The 18,202-nt window shown below is 44.6% G+C and overlaps 3 protein-coding genes across 4 annotated transcripts; all 3 read right to left on the reverse strand.

Moving 5' to 3' along the window:
* Window positions 1–246: 246 nt before the first annotated feature.
* Window positions 247–4,722, reverse strand: LOC136550222 (probable mitochondrial-processing peptidase subunit beta, mitochondrial). Its single transcript, XM_066541717.1, has 9 exons — window positions 3,914–4,722; window positions 3,100–3,264; window positions 2,867–3,004; window positions 2,641–2,792; window positions 2,408–2,516; window positions 1,559–1,657; window positions 1,263–1,328; window positions 1,052–1,159; window positions 247–711 (listed from the first exon to the last, which is right to left on the reverse strand). Exons 1-9 carry the CDS (start codon window positions 4,580–4,582, stop codon window positions 625–627), a joined length of 1,593 nt encoding a protein of 530 aa, XP_066397814.1. The 5' UTR covers window positions 4,583–4,722; the 3' UTR covers window positions 247–624.
* Window positions 4,723–5,574: 852 nt separating this feature from the next.
* On the reverse strand, window positions 5,575–8,596 carry LOC136504218 (microtubule-destabilizing protein 60-like). 2 transcript variants are annotated; one of them, XM_066499072.1, is made up of 9 exons: window positions 7,616–8,596; window positions 7,474–7,525; window positions 7,331–7,387; window positions 7,165–7,242; window positions 6,930–7,049; window positions 6,564–6,662; window positions 6,297–6,454; window positions 6,078–6,143; window positions 5,575–5,930 (listed from the first exon to the last, which is right to left on the reverse strand). In XM_066499072.1, exons 1-9 carry the CDS (start codon window positions 8,503–8,505, stop codon window positions 5,906–5,908), a joined length of 1,545 nt encoding a protein of 514 aa, XP_066355169.1. In that variant the 5' UTR covers window positions 8,506–8,596; the 3' UTR covers window positions 5,575–5,905. The 2 variants fall into 2 exon arrangements, with proteins under 2 accessions (XP_066355169.1, XP_066355164.1); XM_066499067.1 differs by having other exon boundaries at window positions 5,575–5,943.
* A 1,724-nt stretch (window positions 8,597–10,320) lies between these two features.
* LOC136504228 (SNAP25 homologous protein SNAP32-like) lies at window positions 10,321–14,636 on the reverse strand. The gene is made up of 6 exons (XM_066499080.1): window positions 14,501–14,636; window positions 13,402–13,765; window positions 11,172–11,262; window positions 10,974–11,098; window positions 10,759–10,856; window positions 10,321–10,628 (listed from the first exon to the last, which is right to left on the reverse strand). Exons 2-6 carry the CDS (start codon window positions 13,723–13,725, stop codon window positions 10,529–10,531), a joined length of 738 nt encoding a protein of 245 aa, XP_066355177.1. The 5' UTR covers window positions 13,726–13,765; window positions 14,501–14,636; the 3' UTR covers window positions 10,321–10,528.
* Window positions 14,637–18,202: the final 3,566 nt, after the last annotated feature.

The raw sequence follows: 18,202 nt of genomic DNA on the forward strand, positions 1-18,202 counted from the left end.
TGTTCGGAAGGGGGCCTTACAGGGGATCATGGACAAATTGTAGAAAATTCGGTAGACGAACACAGGATGATGGGTAGGGGAGGCCGGCAGCGAGAGGAGTTAAGAACTTCTGCAACGCCGCTGCATGGCTGAAGATTCCGGTGCCGGCACACAAGCTGAGCCCGCCTGTATACCTCGACAATAACTTGCCAGAACAGCACGAAAGCAAATCCCATGGATGCTAGATGGAACCCACGAAAATGATCGTGCGAAAAACTACATCACAACTTTACTCAGTTGTCATCGTATGACAAGGAAGCTAAACTGTACCAACTTTACATATAACCAGGTCCATAAAATTATTTGGCAAAGTAAAACCTTCCAACAAAAAATGGAACGTCAAGGGTCATGTTTCATTGTAAAAAAACAACACCGGGTGGCCACCCAAGTCAGCCACGTCAGTCGAACCTGCCTATCATTTATTGACAGATCTGGACAAGACAAGAAATAAAACAAATTCTCAAAAAATTCCTCCATCCAGCACGTAATGTGCAGCGCTGAGGCCTTATAATATACTGACGCCAAAAGAGGCAAATTTTATCTTGTCTTTGCAGACCGTAAACATGGTACACCCGACAGATAGATCTAGTAACGGAGCATGTAGGTCCGGCGTCTGAACCAGTTGTAGTCAGGAAGTCCTTGGATTGGTCCCATTGCAGCAATAGCAACATCCTGAAACAAAAAGCATACAAATACAAACTGAAATGTTGTTTTCTCAAGCTTGATATCAAATAATTCAAATAACACAGTTTTATTTTTCCCAAACTGATGACAAAGTAGGTAGGCATAAGCAGCACAACATGAAAACGTTCAGAGTACACTCCTATCACTAGAGGTCTATCACAAAAACAGCATGATATAAATATTAACAACAAAAAGGGTACATCTTAAATAATGAAAGCTGGAATCAAGCAATGAAAAATTGGGCTTGCTTTTAGCACTTTACCAGAGAAGGAATCATACAGATGCTGAAAATTCTACAGGACAAGAGGTTAGGTTGGCAAAACAGTACCTGATCAAAGATGAAGCGATTTGCAACCCGCTTCACAGTGCTTGCATCAACAGCATCTATTCTTGCAAAAAGCTCGGGAGTAGGAATTCTCCGGCCATAGGTCAGCAGCTGGCACAACAGGGGAACGAAAGTAAGGTACAAGGTGCTGAGCACTAAGATTTGGCATAACATAATTGTTTTTAAACATCAAAACAATGGAGCAAGATAATACCTGACGGCCAATGTCCTCGACAACAGCAGTTGAACCATCTAGGTGGAGTTGGATTGAGGACTTCAGCTGAAATTGTCATCACAAAGCAATGAACATGTGATACTAGGGTGAAAATTTTCTAAGGATGAATCACATGCCAGCATATCAATGAAAAAATTATCATAAGGCTACGATTGTCTCTCGAGCCCAAAAGAAAGAGAACAGCATACACCATGCTTTGTAGCATGCAGTGTCTGAGTAAACTGAGATACAATACGGGCATGACAATGTTCTCCCATAACAACTTCGAACATTACCTGATTACGTGCACGGATAGCATCTTCTTCCGTAACCCGATATGACAATTTGCTCATCTCATGCATAATTGCAAAAGCCAAATCATCCAAGCAATCAGCCTGAAAAAACAAGTTCGCAAGGTCACGTAAGATCAATGATCGCCAAGAAAAGGAAGGCATGCTATTGCATAAGAGCAACATCACAAGATTACAGTACCACTGCATAAGCAAAAATTAAGGTTCACAACAGGATGGGCAAGCTACATTAACATACAAATAGAAGTTTTATTCGTTTGAATATTTTACAGTAGATTTACCAAGTACGCAGGATGGGGGCCCAATATTTTAAATTGAAGTAGAAAACGAAGCTCCCTCTCTTTTTATTGTTTACACGGAGAAGAAAGGACCTTCAGTTTGGTATCTAAATAAAGATCAGAAATTCAGAATGAAACCACCTTTGGTCATCAAAAGCTATCAGAGCAATGGTGAATACAAAATGCTAATTACTTGTTTCCACTAAGTGTAAGGTGTTAGAATTCGTACCAACAACATTGCTGTCACTAACAGACCCAGCTGCAACACCTTGTGGGCCGCTTAGATACAAGTTTGTGTGAGCTGGGAAAATTTAATATGAAGAAAAGGCACAACAACACTACAAACAAATCTAGAGAATGTGGACAGTGTGTATCTAAGGCCTGTTTATTTATCTTACCATTCAAGGAATTCTAACAAATAAAATAGCTGTGGGTACACATTTCTTTCATGACAACGGATATGGACGACATATATGACTACACAAAATGTATAGGATAAAATATTATTTCAGATGATTTATGTCGACTATATCAAAGGTAGAAATACAACACTAACCTTAGCAACAGCATAGACACCAAAAAGACCAGTGTCCTTGTAATTCGTGTTGAATGCCATTACACTCTCAGCAATGTCATTGATTGCTGCCCTCTGTACAAGCTCTGAACTGTAAACAGCAAAGCAGGGTAACATAACAAAGATATGATCAGTAACAGAATATGGAAAAATGAGGATCAGGCCTGTACACATGATGGCAAAAAGAAAGAACGAGAAAAAAGAGTGAAACTTACCCCATGTGCTTTCCTCCACCAGCACTCTTGTTCCATGAACCAAGCATTGATTGCATAACCATCAGTGCAACAGAATCAGGATCTACCCATGATGCTCCATTGAAAGCAACAGCAAATTGAGCTAAGGGCATGTCATCATCAATGATTCGAACCTATCGAGAAGCATACAATGATGAGATATGACAAATAGCAGAACTAAGTATAGAGCGAACATTGCAGAACCCACCTCAGAACCAGTAAAAGAGGCCGGTTCCTTAGCGACCAACATGTTTGCCGTTGTAGGGTCAGTTGATAGCTTATTGAACAACTTCTTTGCCTGCTCAACAATGTCTTCATGTTTAACATTACCTGCAGCAGTGATAACCTGAAAACATGCAGAGGTACTTTCATCATACTCCAATAACAGGAACATAAAATGGCACAGATGCGTCGCAGATGAAAATTTCAAATATTATGTACCATTCTAGAAGCTGTATAATGAGTTGCAATGTAGTTCTCGAGGTCCTCTTTGGTGATTGATTTGACATTATCTGCAGAACCCAGGATTGGTCTGCCAAGAGATGTATATTGGAATGCAGTTGCATGGAGATGATCAAATATAACTTCCTCAGACTGTCCCTCAACCTATGTAAGGAAGAAACAGACAGAACAATTATATTAAAAGAATTTCATAACACTGAACACACAGATTTTACTATACAGAACACCTTGGCTGTTTAATCAAATTGAGAATTACTAACAAGCAAAAGCGATGTTAAGGGTTGATAAATATAGTGAGCAAAAGGATCCAAAACAGGTTGCTTAAGAGACTCAGGTATACTGATAACACCCTGATATGAAGTGACGATGTGTGCATCAGCTAGATGTATTCAACTCTTTCATCTCCTTGCCTGCTTGGAAAAATATTTTTCACTCGGCTCTTTTAACTTCTCAGCAAGTTTAAGAGGAACAAATGCCAAGCAGACTACTCACCTCCCTTCCTCACTCTAAATTTTCCAGACAATTCTCCTATGTCAAAATGCATAGTCCTCTTCATGATATAGCTTTAGGATTAGTAGAAATGCTAAGCTGCTAACAACAAACCAGAAAGATCTATTCATCACACACCATAGAACACATACTGCATCTTATCTGAGGTAAATAAAACCAGCTACTTTAAGATGACAAAAATTGTCTCGATAAAAAGTTTAACATGGCTGATAAACTTACAAAGCACAAAAATGAGAACTTTGAATAAACAGATATCTACAAGACTACAAATCAGGGTGCATACCTCCTGCATCTCTCGTAGGATCACTTCGCGCTCACTTTCAATGCGTTTCTGGTCGAGATTAGAGTTCTGCAGGATGTCCGCGAGGACCTCCATCGCACGGGGCACGTCCTTGTCAAGCACCTTGGCGTAGTAGGTCGTCTGCTCCCGCGACGTGTACGCGTTGAGGTGGCCACCCATGTCCTCGATCTCCTGCTCCAGCTGCGCGGCGCTGCGCTTCCCCGTGCCCTTGAACAGCATGTGCTCGACAAAATGCGCGACGCCGGCCGCCTCTTCGTTCTCGTACCTGCTGCCCGCATCGATCCACACGCCGACCGTAGCCGTGCGCGCGGCGAGGGACGACTCCGTGGCGACGCGCAGGCCGTTGGGCAGCGTGGTGACCCGGGTCTCCGGCGCCGCAAGGATGGCCGTGTGGTCGGCGTGTGACGGCACGGGGCTGGCGTAGCGGAGGAAGCGCGGGTCCGGGTGCTCGAGCCGCCGGAGCCTGGCGTTGACGGCCTCGGCGATGCGGTCATACGGCATCACCGGAGCGCGCACCGGGGTCGCGTCGGGGGCGAGCACGCCGGGCGCCGCGGCGACGGCCGTGGAGGCCTCGCGAGCGTTCCCGGCCGCCGCGGCGGCGACGGCCGAGCGGCGGCGCACCGCGGTGGATAGGATGCGGCGGAACGCCATCGCGGCGGATCTGATGCGGTGCTCTCGCAGGCGGCGGCGGAGGCGGAGATCTGGCTGGACTAGGGTTTGGGCTCGGATGGATCGGGAGGAGAAGGGGAGGAGAAATAGAGAGAGGGTGGAGAAGATGCCTGGCTGCCAAGGGCGGAAAGAGAAGCCCTGGTGCGCGTAGCTTAGCTTACGGGGGACCCACGTGTCATAGAGAAGAGGCTATTGAAGCGTCTCGCTCTCGCGGAATGAAGACTGATTAAGCTAAACATGATGGTTGCTCTGCGTCGCCAAAAAAAAAAAAGATGGTTGCTCTGAAAGCCTCGGCCGTGCCTGAGCAGGCTGGGCCTAATCTAACACAGATTGAATGAATCCATTGTGACTTGTGAGCTCCTTTTGTTTTCATACGAGATTTCAAGTGATACGCTTTTTTATATATATATTTTTTTGCAAATCACGTACGCATCCTTAACAACAACCCCCCCCCCCCCCCCCTATTAACACAGTACGCAAACTCTACTCCACGAGCACCTCTGAAAGACTTTGCCGGCATATCTCGAAATTGACGAAGTCACGGGCCAAGTTGTCGACCGTCAATGCATCTTGCTCAACAAGTTTTTTTCCTAGTTATAGCCCTGCTCGTTTCGCTGAAATTTGGCTCATAAGCGGTTTGTGTTGCTCATAAAACAGTTATGTTCGCCCGAGGAATTGAGTGTACATCAAATGAACACGTTAGAGTGCAGAAATTGAATTGTTCAAAGTATCAGTTTGCTACACTTCTGCACATATTGTTTCAAATAAAAAACACTTCTGCACATACACCACCAAATCAGCAACAGATTACTCACTATTCCATATAAAAGCACACTGGGACTACTCGCTTATGCTGAAATTTGGCTTATGCTGATGCTTATGCTGAAATGTTATGAGAAAAAAACACTCTTCCATGGCTGAAAAGTAGCTCAAGAGAACAGGGCGCGCGGTCTCTCATGCCTAGCGGGCAAGAACCAATACTGAAGTCAATAATATACCACCGAAATTCATCTTTGAATTTCTTTATCAGTTTCTTGGACAACAAATTTTCAACCTTGGTGGGATTGCATCTGAAGCACAGAGCCAGCGATTTTGCATATGCATGTACATAACAGAACTTAGAGGCGAGGCGATCCAAGCAAAGCTAGAAAAACACGCCTGATAGCAATTTCTTCACATATGGAAGGAGAAGACTACTCAAGAATGAATAAGACGAGGACAGGTGGAAACGATTGTTGGATCATGTGTGTCGATGCTCTGCATTTCTCGATTGCCATAGTGGATGTTGGCACTGCTGTTGAGGATTCAGCTTTCCAAGCTCCATACATCGCTGTCGACAGTAACTGTCAGCCACCATTGACACATAATCAAGCATGGTGAGCATGCTTTGCACAGATAAATAAATACAGGGCTCGGGAAACAAGTTTAATGCACAAATATGTCAGCTTAGTTATATCTTTTGACACTAAAAACTCACCAGGATAGCTTTTCTGGCCTGAGATGGAATTTCGGTTCCACAGGAACTGTAGTCGGTTTTGTCGACCTATGCAGATAAAACGGATCAAAAATTAACCGTTAGTTGTGTAAATGACAATACATCTCTCAAGTATTGAGGTAAACCAACAGCACTGTGAAAGGTTACAAAAAAGATAACTTGTCGAGCCTGTAGTGAGTCAAAATATAACTTGGTCATCACCTTTTGGGGATGAAGGGGCGGTCAAAGTATGGCATGGGTTGAGCTTTAGGAATCAGCTCAGTCCTCCTCAGTTGCCTAATCCTTTCTTCTTCCTCTAATTCCTGTTGCCTTTCCCATTCTAGCCTTTGTTGCTCAGCGAACGTGTTCCTCTCCAAAACCTAAATTCTCAAAACGAACATGATTAAATATATTAGGTACATCAATTAACTCCATTGATATTACATCTCAGATAGTAAAGTATGTAAAATGAGTTTTTAAGAGGCTCACATGATGATCAAATTCTGCACGTTCAAGTGCACGCATATCGCTATGCAAAACAGGGTCTATCGGCTCCGTTCTTTCTTTGACTGCAGGCTTTATCAAGCACTGAAATGGAGAGAATGAGTAAAAAAATCGCCATTTTACCAAGATACTACAAACAAAAACTTTGCAGTCCCAAAGAAACATCAGGCAATTATATATTTATATTCCATAGAACTTTGATACTATTTCGACTTTCCTAAATAAGCTATTGCCGTGAGAAGAATAAGAACATTCATATAGGTAGTAATTTCCCAATCAATCTATGGTCACATGGACATATGCTAAGTTGTTGACACAAGCCCTCTTTCAAGAAAAGTTAGTTAAACATACCTCGGGTTCATCGGTAGTCCATGGCAATCCTTGCGCAATATGAATACGCTTTTTCTCTTCCTCTACAAGCATCTCTTGAACCTTTTGAACGAACTGTTGTTCTTTAAATTTCCCCCTTTGCTGTCATAAAGAACATGGTGACTGAATTTTCACAAACTAGCTGAGGAAAGTACGTCAACTTATAGGACATGAGTCATGACTCATGACTGTGACAACACTGAGGATGCGCTATTACCTCAGTCCTCAACTTGAATGGATGCTGGCTGGTGACCTTGAGCTTTTTGTTCCAGCTGCTCCTTAGTGACTCAGATGACTGCCAGAGAGCAAGCATGCATTCAGATATTAGAACATGCTCTAACATGACCCAAACCAAATAGAAACTAAACCTATGCCAGGCTTACGTTTCTCCTGCTCCTGCGCCCGCCCGCCGATGTTCTGGTTCTTAGTGACTCAGCTGACTGTCAGAGAGCAAGAATGTATTCAGATATGAGAATATGCTCCACAATGACCAACCCAAAAAAACTAAAAACTATGCCAGGCTTACGCTTGTCCTGTCCCTGCGCTCGCCAGCCGATGTTCTGCTGTCCCAGCTCAACCTAAAATGGGTGACAAACTGTGATCAGAAAATTGCATTTGAGTGAAAATCATAAGCACTTCCTTGTGCTTGTTTGTCAACATCAACCAACCTGTCGGTGTTTCCATCTAGTGACGAGCAGAGTCGATTAGACCCTGCATTCTGGAAATCAGCCGAAGAGAACACCGACACTGGTGGGAACCCCAGATCGCCCTCTTCAGGCTTCTCCTTCCACAGCTGCAACCCGGGCAGTGCCCATGAGCCCTCACCGGCCCTTTCTGCATCTGAGGTGGCGCCGGAGATGTTGAGTAGGCTCTCGAAGGCCTGTACCATATGCTTGACGCGGCCAGAGCCAGGATCTGGAACGCTGGTCATCGCCTTTGCCATTGCCTTCGTCCTCATCGCCCTAACCTTGCCGCTCCCCTCCAGCTCTGCGTCGGTCTCCTCCTCCTGCTGCTCCTCGAATGTTCCACCTTTCACATCCTCTTCAGCCACCGGCTTCCCCTCCTCCTCCTCCTCATGTCCCAATTGCTCCTCTACGGTGGCGGTGGACGCGGCGAGCTCCTTGCGGAAGAACTCTCCCTGCGACGCGCGCAGCGCCTCACGGGCGGCCTCGCGGACCTTGTCGAAGTCGATCTCTCCCCCGCCCCCGCCGCCTCTCATGGTCCCGACGTTCCGCCTCCGCCGCGTGCCCTTCTTCGCCACGAGGAATCGCCGCTCCCGCTCCGGCGGCGGCGTGGCGGGGGCGGGGGCGGGCGTGGAGGGCTTCTTCTTCGTGGTGGTGGACCTGGCGCTCGCGGCCGCCGGGGATTTGAGGACGGGCTTGGACGGCGTCGGCTGCAGGGGAGGCGGCGTGCCCGGGATGTTGGGGTTGGAGTTCTCGGATGTGTGGGAGGACCGCGCGCGAGAGGGGCATGGCGTCTTGGACAGCGTCTTGGCCGCCGACGCGGTGGCCTGGGGCTTGGTCGGAGTCCTGGCACCCGCGGCCGCCGCCGTCGACATCGCTAGGGTATGGAGAGCACGGCGCGCGGCGGGGATCAGACTGGATCGTGGATTCCGCCTTGTGGGTGGATGGATTGGGTCGACGAGATGTTTCCGTGCGTATGGTGGGGAACAGAAAAAAAAAGGGAGGAGGGGGAGGCGGCGGCGGCGATGGGAAAAGGGAACGTTGTGGGGCTGGAGCCTGGAGGCGTAACGGCTAGTTTCTTCCGAGGCGCTCCGCCCGAGGCGTTCGAATAGTGGTGCGAGTTCTTCGCCCCATTGGACGCGCTCAAGTCCGTGACATGTGGACTCTCGGACTCGTGGGTCCTCAACGTCATCCAGGTGTTTTTGTTTCGTGTCTGTTGGATTGGGTCAGTTGTGCGTTATCGACGTGGAGGCTGACGTGGACAAGCATTGATGCCGCGTGATTCCGGGACAACGGAATTCTCACGATCCAGCTCGCATGTTCCCGTTTTCAGGGTTCGCTACCGGTCAGCATTGTCTGTTTTGTCCAAATCTGACCACCAGTGCGAGTGATGGAAAAAGAAAAAAGAAAAACCATGAACAACCTCGTCGACGGTCTGCAGTTCGGCACGCTCAGCCGTCATTTGCCTTTGCCCATCCAGCCTCGTTCGCCAGTTGCAACGCACGGCATGATACACCGCTCTATAATTATTCTTATCTAAGACGAAAAGAGGAACAAATTTCCGACCTATAGCTTGCCAGACACAAGTTTTCTTGAATCTTTGTTTGTAAAAAAAAAAACTTTCCTTGAGTCTATTTGGTTTCAGGTGCTTTTATACATGAACTGATACAACTCACGCGCACGTAGAGGCCGAGGTGGAGATGAGCAACAACGACGCTACACCGCTCATCAGCCGCCGCCACGCCGGCCGCCGCCAAGGACCGCGCACTTGATCTTCCTGAAGAGAACCTTGGGCGCATTGAGCCAGCTGCCGGCAGCCTTGCGCGGCCGCCTGGCTTCCCCGCCCCCGCCGCCGCCGTCCCCGATCAGCACCCGGTTCAGCCGCACGACCATCGCGTTGAGCTCGAACGAGTCGTACAGCGTGACACGCTGCCCGGCGCCGGCCGCCACGACGGGCAGGCCGTCGCGCTCGGCGCTCGGCTGCTCGCCGCGCCCGTGGGTGCCGCTCGGCTTCGTCGTCGTTGCGCGCGCCACGACACGGTGCGGGTGCGCGCTCGGCGCGAGCCTGACGTCGTCGGGGAACATGCCCGGCCGCGCGCTCGGCTACCGTGCCTCCGTGTAGGCCACAAAGTAAGCTTGCCCGGCGCCCTCGTAGCACTTGCAGTCCCCAATCGTTGTGGTGGGTGCGTTCCGTGTGCAAGAATACGATCGTCGGTCGATGCTTGCAAGAAGGAAGGTGACAACGGCGGGGCCTGGGTTCTTACGTAGGCGGGCGTTGAGTACAAGAGGCACGAGACCTCACGAGCACGGCACCTAAAGAACGAACAAAAACACACAGTAGATGCGCTCACCTCCATCTTGTAGTTGTAGCGCTTGCACGGCGGTACAGGGCCAGCCGTACAGGACTGATGGCTTCAGGATTCAAGATGTGCCGTAAGAACGGCACACGGATATACCAAGCATCTTTTACATTCGATCGAGCAGGTGGTGAGTGGTGTTTGGTCTGACCAGCACGGCGACGGGGCATGGCGCCATGCAAAGCAAGGCATGCTTGTTGCCGCTGTCAGAAGCTGTAAGCTTGAGCAAGACCTCATGCGCGATAAGAATAAGATAATCAAACTGAACTGCACAGAAATGAGAAGCCAACGGTGATAAGTTTTGAACTTTGACAAAGCACAATCATATCGGTCTCTCTTTCTCTCAACAAATTTGGGGCTGCTTGTTATACAACACTGGAATTCGAATGTTCTCAGTTCAATACAAAGGATATTTTTACGCCCAAACAAAAAAAAAACAAGGATCTTTCTATTTGCTCTAAAATATGTAATGAAACAACAAGGTTCTTAATCCTGCAGTCCAGACGATGGTCTCCAAACTGCCCGAATTCCTGGCACAGTATCACTTGCCCAGCAACCGGCGTCCCCGTTGATTCGCGCCTTTCAGTCTGAAATTCAGTTCATCGACGTCGTCGCTGAAAGGAACCAGAGCTTTGTTTTGCCTGCAAGCAAGATAAAAAAAAACTCCATCAAACTGTATACACAGTAGATAGCACAGCCGAGAGTCTTCTGCATCAATTTGCTTAATGGTATGCTGTGGTATCTATAGAAAAGTCACTACTGCAATATTACCTGTCAATTTCTGTGCCCATATCCACTGCCATTTCCTTGAGTTGTCCCAATGTGCTACACAAGTCAGAGAGCGCATCATCCTGCTTTGATCTCTCAGCCTAAAGAGAGAAAGAAATCCATGTTTAACTCTGATGAAGAACTAGAAGAAAAAATGTTGAGAAGATAGTACTTGGTTCCATGGGTCACACACTACATAGTCAATTCTGAAGACAGACCTGAATTTTTTCCATTGCAGATACAGGTGTGGTTTGTACATGACTGGGACGTTCTTGACGTGCTGGGGCAATTCCTAGCTTCCACCTCTGTTCCGTGAGGTTAGCTGTCGTCGCAGAATAGTTATCTGCCACAACTCAAAAGGTTTAGCTAAGCAAAAAATAAGTCTGACAAATTAACTATAGCCTACAATAACATACTTCCTGAGACTGGTCCTTTTATCTGTTGATTTCTCTTTGGCCTCCATGACTTGGAAAATAGTCCACCCAGACTTCCCAGGAGCTTCTCACTCTGAAGACAACAGAAGTTTTGACATATTATTGCAGTGAATTGAGCAAGACCAAACATTTATAGCATGATAATGAATTAAAAAGAAAGGAACAACACAACTCATCCTAATATATGTAGAGCTCACTCAAAAACTCAAAATGAACCCATGAATCATCAAGGCAATAGTGACAACAAAACAGAAGGAAAACCATGTACGGTAATACCATCCAATTAATGCTTAGCTGTGCTAAATCATAACAACAACAACAACAACAAAGCCTTTAAGTCCCAAACAAGTTGGGGTAGGCTAGAGTTGAAACCCAGCAGAAGCAATCAAGGTTCAGGCACATAATTGTGCTAAATCATAAGATTCCAAATATAGTTATCACTCTGAATGATAATTATCAAGCATGATTTGGCTCAGTAATTGGTGATTCACAACATACAAAAACAAAAAGTGGAAGAGGGTTACAGATAGGCCTGGGTGTTCGGTCCTGACCAACTGTTTGGTCAGGTCTCTTCGGCTTTTAAAAATGTTCAGTCTTCATGAATCGATACCCGAAATTTAACATAGGAGTTCGGTCCCTCAAATTGAGTATATGAGATGTGACTTCGGCACTACTACTCGGGAGGAGGAAGATATTAGTTTGGAAGGTCAAATAGTGCCTAGGAAGGATACCTTTTGATATTTAGGATCAATGCTACAAAGAGACAGGGATATTGATAAAGATGTTAGCCATAGAATCAAAGCAGGGTGGATGAAGTGACGCCAAGCATCTGATGTCCTATGTGACAAAAGGGTACCACAGAAGTTAAAAGGCACGTTTTATAGGAGGACGATTAGACCTGCTATGTTGTATGGTGTAGAATGTTGGCCTACGAAAAGGCGACATGTTCAACAGATAAGTGCCGCGGAAATGCGTATGTTGCGTTGGATTTGCGGTCATACAAAAAGGGATCGAGTTCGGAACGATGATATACGTGATAGATTAGGGGTAACACCAATTGAAGAGAAGCTTGTCCAACACCGGTTGAGATGGTTTGGACATGTCCAACGGAGACCTCCAGAGGCACCGGTGCGTAGTGGAATCCTAAGCCATGATAGTAACGTGAAGAGAGGCAGAGGAAGACCGAAGTTGACTTGGGTAGAGGCAATAAAAGAAGACCTGGAAGGATGGAATATACCCAAAGACTTAGCCTTAGATAGGAGTGCTTGGAAAATAGCTATTCACATGCCTGAACCTTGATTGCTTCTGCTGGGTTTCAACTCTAGCCTACCCCAACTTGTTTGGGACTTAAAGGCTTTGTTGTTGTTGTAGTTCGGTCCCTCAAAGATTGGGTACCCGATTTATCGGGTCGGTCTTTCGGTCATAACCGAGATGGCTTTCAATAGTCAACAGGACTACAGCGGTGCAGTCTGTACTCTGCAGGAACAGCTGAACACGTACACACATACTCCAGTATTAGGCCTTTGGCAACACAAACACGTACTAGTAAATAAACTTTATAATACGCTGACAACACATATGATAGCAGCAGTGCATGGCACTTTTGTTCCACGAAGTAGCACAGACTGGCAGGAGGCAATAGGCAACAGCACAGACTAACAGAGTTGAGACAGACTTCATATACTTTCAGAACTCGACTGCATTAGTGTGGGTGGGAGGGGGAATGGGACAGGCTCTGTGTCGCTTGGAAACTTGAGGTTGGATTAAATATCGGGTTGTTCAGGTACCCGACAGTGCAGACCAAAGACTACTAAAAAATTTCGGTCTCTACCAACTTGGAACCACACTAGTACCCGAGGACTGAAAATTCAGGTATTTCAGTCTCGGTCTCGGTTTTATTTGCCCACCCCTGGTTACAGATCATAGTGTGATAACTGAACATGTATCTGTACAATAGTTCGGCACAGTTTCTGTTATGAAGGTGCATGTCGATCAAAATACATACTTATACAAGTCATGTACACATCTATGCATCTCCATCAAATATTTTGAAAGGCCAATGTTTCGACAAGGTGTCTGATGACTGAATTGGGTACCAACATATTGTATTGTACAGAAGTTCAGCTTATTTTGAGATAAAATAGTTGTTGGAAGGTACTATTCAACTATTGTATACTTGGGCTATCCAATGATCAAAAGATAGAGAACTTACCACTGTAAGGTCCTGCTCAATGTCAGCTGCTACTTGATGAGACCGCATGATCTGCTCACCTTGACGGTGCAAAGTTAGCATGGTTTGTGTAGCATCTTCTCTGATGGCTTCAGCAGCCCTGACACAATCATTTACTTTGTGTGTGGTTTCTCGTGCTTTGGTTATAGCATAATCTTCCAACTCTTGCACAGATTGATTGGTGCGTCGTACTGGGACAGACTGTGCCCTTGATGGCCCTTCAGAATCAGAATCAGAATCAAACGGGTTTGTCTTGTGGGCAGGGGTGCCCAATGAATTTTGTTTCTTATACATTGGCACCGACATCACAATCTACACTTAAAGTTCTATACTGACGACCAGATATCTGCAACGAAAAGAAAAAAAAGGATTCTATCAGGATTTAGGGGAACAATCAGGTAGTGGTGTGCATTCTTATCAACAACAAAATGATTTATTAAAGATTTTTTGTTATGAGTGAAAATAACAGGTGAAGGCTAAGCCAGCATTGAAAAGCAAATGAAACATTATGAAAAAGCATAGGAAACAACGAATGCAGAATGAATTTTAAATTTACACCATGATCTAACTTCCCGTGACTAAAGCCATATTTTCTTGGAATACAGTTGTGAAGCTTTGAATCCTAACAGCAGCAACAACAAACTACAAATTGACGGCAGAAGGAGTAATCACAAGCCAAATATCCCATTCCCACATGAAGACCATGACCTTGAAACTGACAATCTTGGAATAATGGATTATGCCCTGTACCAACAAGCCAACTGCGATTGATTCCAAACATATGCGCTGAGCCAAACCATAACTACTGTTCGTGCGAGGTCATGCCAACCTCAGAATCACGGGTGCGCTATCTGCCTATCTGTCAACAGAACATCCAGGGGTGGATCCAATAAAAGGCATTGTACAATGTACAGACCATGATTTTTGCCCAAAAAACAAAGTTAATAGGCATAATACATGCATACACTTACACTTGTGATTAGATCAGATCCGAATACAGATAGCCAAATAGCTTAACCTAGGTTTCGGCCGTTCGGGCTCAGTTTTGCACACAAAGAAGGGGAGAGGGGGGCGGGCATACCTTGTGTGGTGGGTGCTCGTAGCCGGCAAAGGGTCTGACGAAGACCTGGGCAGCTGGGGGCAGGGGCTAGGTCGGCGGCGGTAGCGGGCGTGTTCGGTCGCCTTGAAACTCTGGGTCACTGGCGCTCCGATGCTCCGTAGATGCAGAAAACGGTCGAATGGGGAGCGTATAGGCGAGGGGGACGGGGGAAGAAAAACAGGTGTAAACGCAGGAGAGCAATTCTTCCATGGGCCAGTCACAAAAAAGAATTCTTCCATGGGCCATGGCTATTGGGCCGATTTCTTTTTTTTTTATTTCCTGCAGGCGCAAGCGCATGACTACGCTGGTTCGGTGAGAGCAGCCCAAGAAACTGGTTCATTTGGTTCTTTTCTCTCTCTCTCTCTCTCTCTCTCTCTCTCTCTCTCTCTGTTTTTTTGCTTCTAATAACTATATTGCCAATAATAATCATCTCTATTTTTTCATTATCCACTAGTTAAACCCTTTTCCCCTTTTTTCTCGCTCGCCTAGTAAATTGTTATCAGTCTTTTAAATTTATGTTCTGATTAATTTATAAATTTTTATTTTACACAAATATGTCATGAGAATTTTTGCTCCCAAATCTGTAACATTTTTTTGTCATGTTGGAACGTTTTTTCACATGATGTTGGAATAAATTTCTCCTAAACATGGAACTGTATTTATGATACCAAATAAGTATCATTAGATTATTCATTGTATACCTATTTGATGTCATAAATCTTTATATAATTTTGGTCAAACTTGAAATGCATTGACTCTCCAAGAAAGCTAGAATGACTTGTAATTTGGAATAGAGGGAGTAGCTTTAAGAGCTCGCACTAAAAGCCAACTAGCACGGAAAATAGGAAGGGAATGTTTCTTATCCATTTTGAGAGAGTTCTACCTTTTAGAGTAACTTCAAGAACCTCTTTATATCCTTTTGTATTGACAGGAGTCGAGAATAGATAATTTGGTAAAAAAAAAGTTCTCAATCAGCTTTTTAATTAGATCTTCAAATATTGTCACCCTCGATTCCATGTTTCTTGCTAGACAAAGAGAGCATAGATGACTTTACAAAGTACGCACAAGATATTGATAAGTTGTTGGACGTAGAAAGATACAGAGAGCGATTTTTATTCAAATGACTCAAAAAAGGATTTACAGCAACCCCAAGAGCCTTTTTATATCCTTCCTAATTGATATGAATAGAGATTTTGATGCAAAAACACCCTCCAACAACTTTTTTAGTTACATCTCTAAATATTGATATCATTTGTTCTAGATTTCTCGCTAGACAGAGTGGGGTAGGCTCTCTGGAGTGCGCACAAGATATAGAAAAGTTGTTGACGGGTGAAAAGATATAGAGAACACTTTTTATTTAAATAGGTCTTCAAATAATAATTTAGAAAGTGAGTTTAAGAAATACTATTATAGATGCTCTTAGAGAGTGGGTTTAAGAAAGACTCTTGAAATGCTCTTAACTTTATCACAATATATAAGAAGAAACCGATGTGAGCCTATCACAAAAAATTATATGAAGACTAGCGCCAGCGTTGCAAATGATATGGTTGTTACATTCTTATCTAATCTACTAGGTAGCGTGCCTGTACGTTGCTACGAGACAGCTAAACTTTTGTGCTAAAAACACACAGATCGCACGATAAGACCAGTCTTAATGGAGTTTCGTGGCTCTGTTTCCAAGACTCAGTGTAAACAAGTTTCATCCTCATGAAACTAATTCCATCTCATGAAATTATTTTCATCTCTCTCTTCATTTAAACTATGACACATCATCTTATTTAATATGAAACTTTCATTGAGACTGACCTAAGATAATAATACTGTGAAATTAAATACCGATGTTAAAGTAACATTCAATTTAATCCAAAAAACAAAGTTCATAATTGTTTGATCACTAACAAAAAAAGATAGTCTTATTTGAGAAGAACGATTTTAGTGTCACTTCAGGCAAACAAACATCACAAAGAAACTGAAGAGCAAACCTACCGCCACCAACAAAAAAAATCTTCTTTGTTTTCTTTGAGAAATAAAAAAACCAGTAGCTCTCAGGTGATCTTTGCTAATGCCAATACAACTTCTTTCAACATCCCATAACCTCTGTTGATGCAGTCCATTACATCTGTTGATGTAGTCCAGCTCCCGCATGCTCAATATGTGGGCCTGCAGTGCATACAATGTCGCCATGCGTGGTAGTCTAAGCATGCAGCCATGTCATCGGCATAATGACTGCGTCGGTTGTCTCCAAGATCTTCTCATCGAAGTGAAAGTATATCTAACGGCACCTACACATACATTTTTGCAACATCCCGATTCATAATTCAAATTACACATACGTGGCACCATTCACTGTCATGTATTCATAATTCAAATTACACACACATGAATCCATTTTGCCACCTGATTTGTAATTTGTAACAGTATCAAAGTCAAAAAGAAACCGTAATTAATTCATTTACTTATATATACATTACAAAAGCAATGAAACATATACAAGGACCCGTAGTTACCTACATTGTTCTGGTTTGTCAAGTCTTTAAAAGGTGTGCTGCAACCGTGATTTTCAATAGGTTCCATGTACCTAAGAATGACTAAAACATAAACAGCATGTTCGATGGTTGGTTTCTCGACTGATAAGTTCGGCTGGTGCTGGTTTGTTGTGAGAGGAAAACACTGTACCATGACTGATAAGCCCTGACTGAAATCAACAAGTGAACATGACCAAAAAAGATGAATCATAAGTGAAGCTTATAAAACAAGTTTGATCAATGACTTAAACATAAAAGATGAATCATAAGTGAAACTTATAAAACAAGGCTGATCGTATATAGTTTCGATGACTTCAACTTTATTTGTCTTTATAACCATAGAAGCCATTCAGTGGATCTTATGTGTTAAATGTTAAATAAAATAAATCAGCGTCGTCTCCTGGTGGCGTCTGGATGGCAGTCTAGAAAGGAAAAAAGGATATGGCTCGGTGGAAATGGGTAAAGGTTAGAGGCTTGTATCCCAATCCCATGTTTGGGATTTAGGGTGTGTTTGAAATTGCTCGCTCTATGTTTTTCAGCTCCGCTTTATATTTTTTAGTTAAACGGTTTCACCTCCACACACTCTGTTCGAGAAAAAATGGTAGAGTTGTGAGATCACCTAAAGAGGTGTTTCTACAAACTCTAGTTTTTTACGGAGCTGCTCCACGATAAAGTTTATGGAGCAGAGTTCGTGGAACAGTTCTAAACACCCTCTTATTTGAAATGGATTTAGATTCATGTGGGGCCCACCTACTAAAAAAATATAGGCATCAAATCTTCACTGCTCCACTCCAGTAGTCTTCTCGGTCCTTATCCTTATCCTCTCCACTGCTTCGCTCGCAACGGCGTGACGGGAGAGGTGCTTTCTAGAGCTCGTTTGTCGGTCGCCTCCGTCTTCACCTACGGTGCCGGTGACCCTCGTCCTCCCGACCCTTTCTTCGTGGGTCAACTGGGAAACACCAGCTCCGAGCTCCGCCGGGCGTGACGCGCGCAAGACAACTGCAAGTTCTTGATGTAAGAAAGCAATTTGGGAAGAATGACCGCAGCTTGTATTTCACTCATTAGGGGTATAAGTATAGGAGCACAGCTCTGGTCAGCCACGAATGAATACATACAGATCCTACAGAGAAGGAATGAATACATGCAGGAAGAGAGGTGG

The sequence above is a fragment of the Miscanthus floridulus genome, chromosome 1, assembly GCF_019320115.1.
Source record: "Miscanthus floridulus cultivar M001 chromosome 1, ASM1932011v1, whole genome shotgun sequence".
Taxonomy (NCBI): domain Eukaryota; kingdom Viridiplantae; phylum Streptophyta; class Magnoliopsida; order Poales; family Poaceae; genus Miscanthus; species Miscanthus floridulus.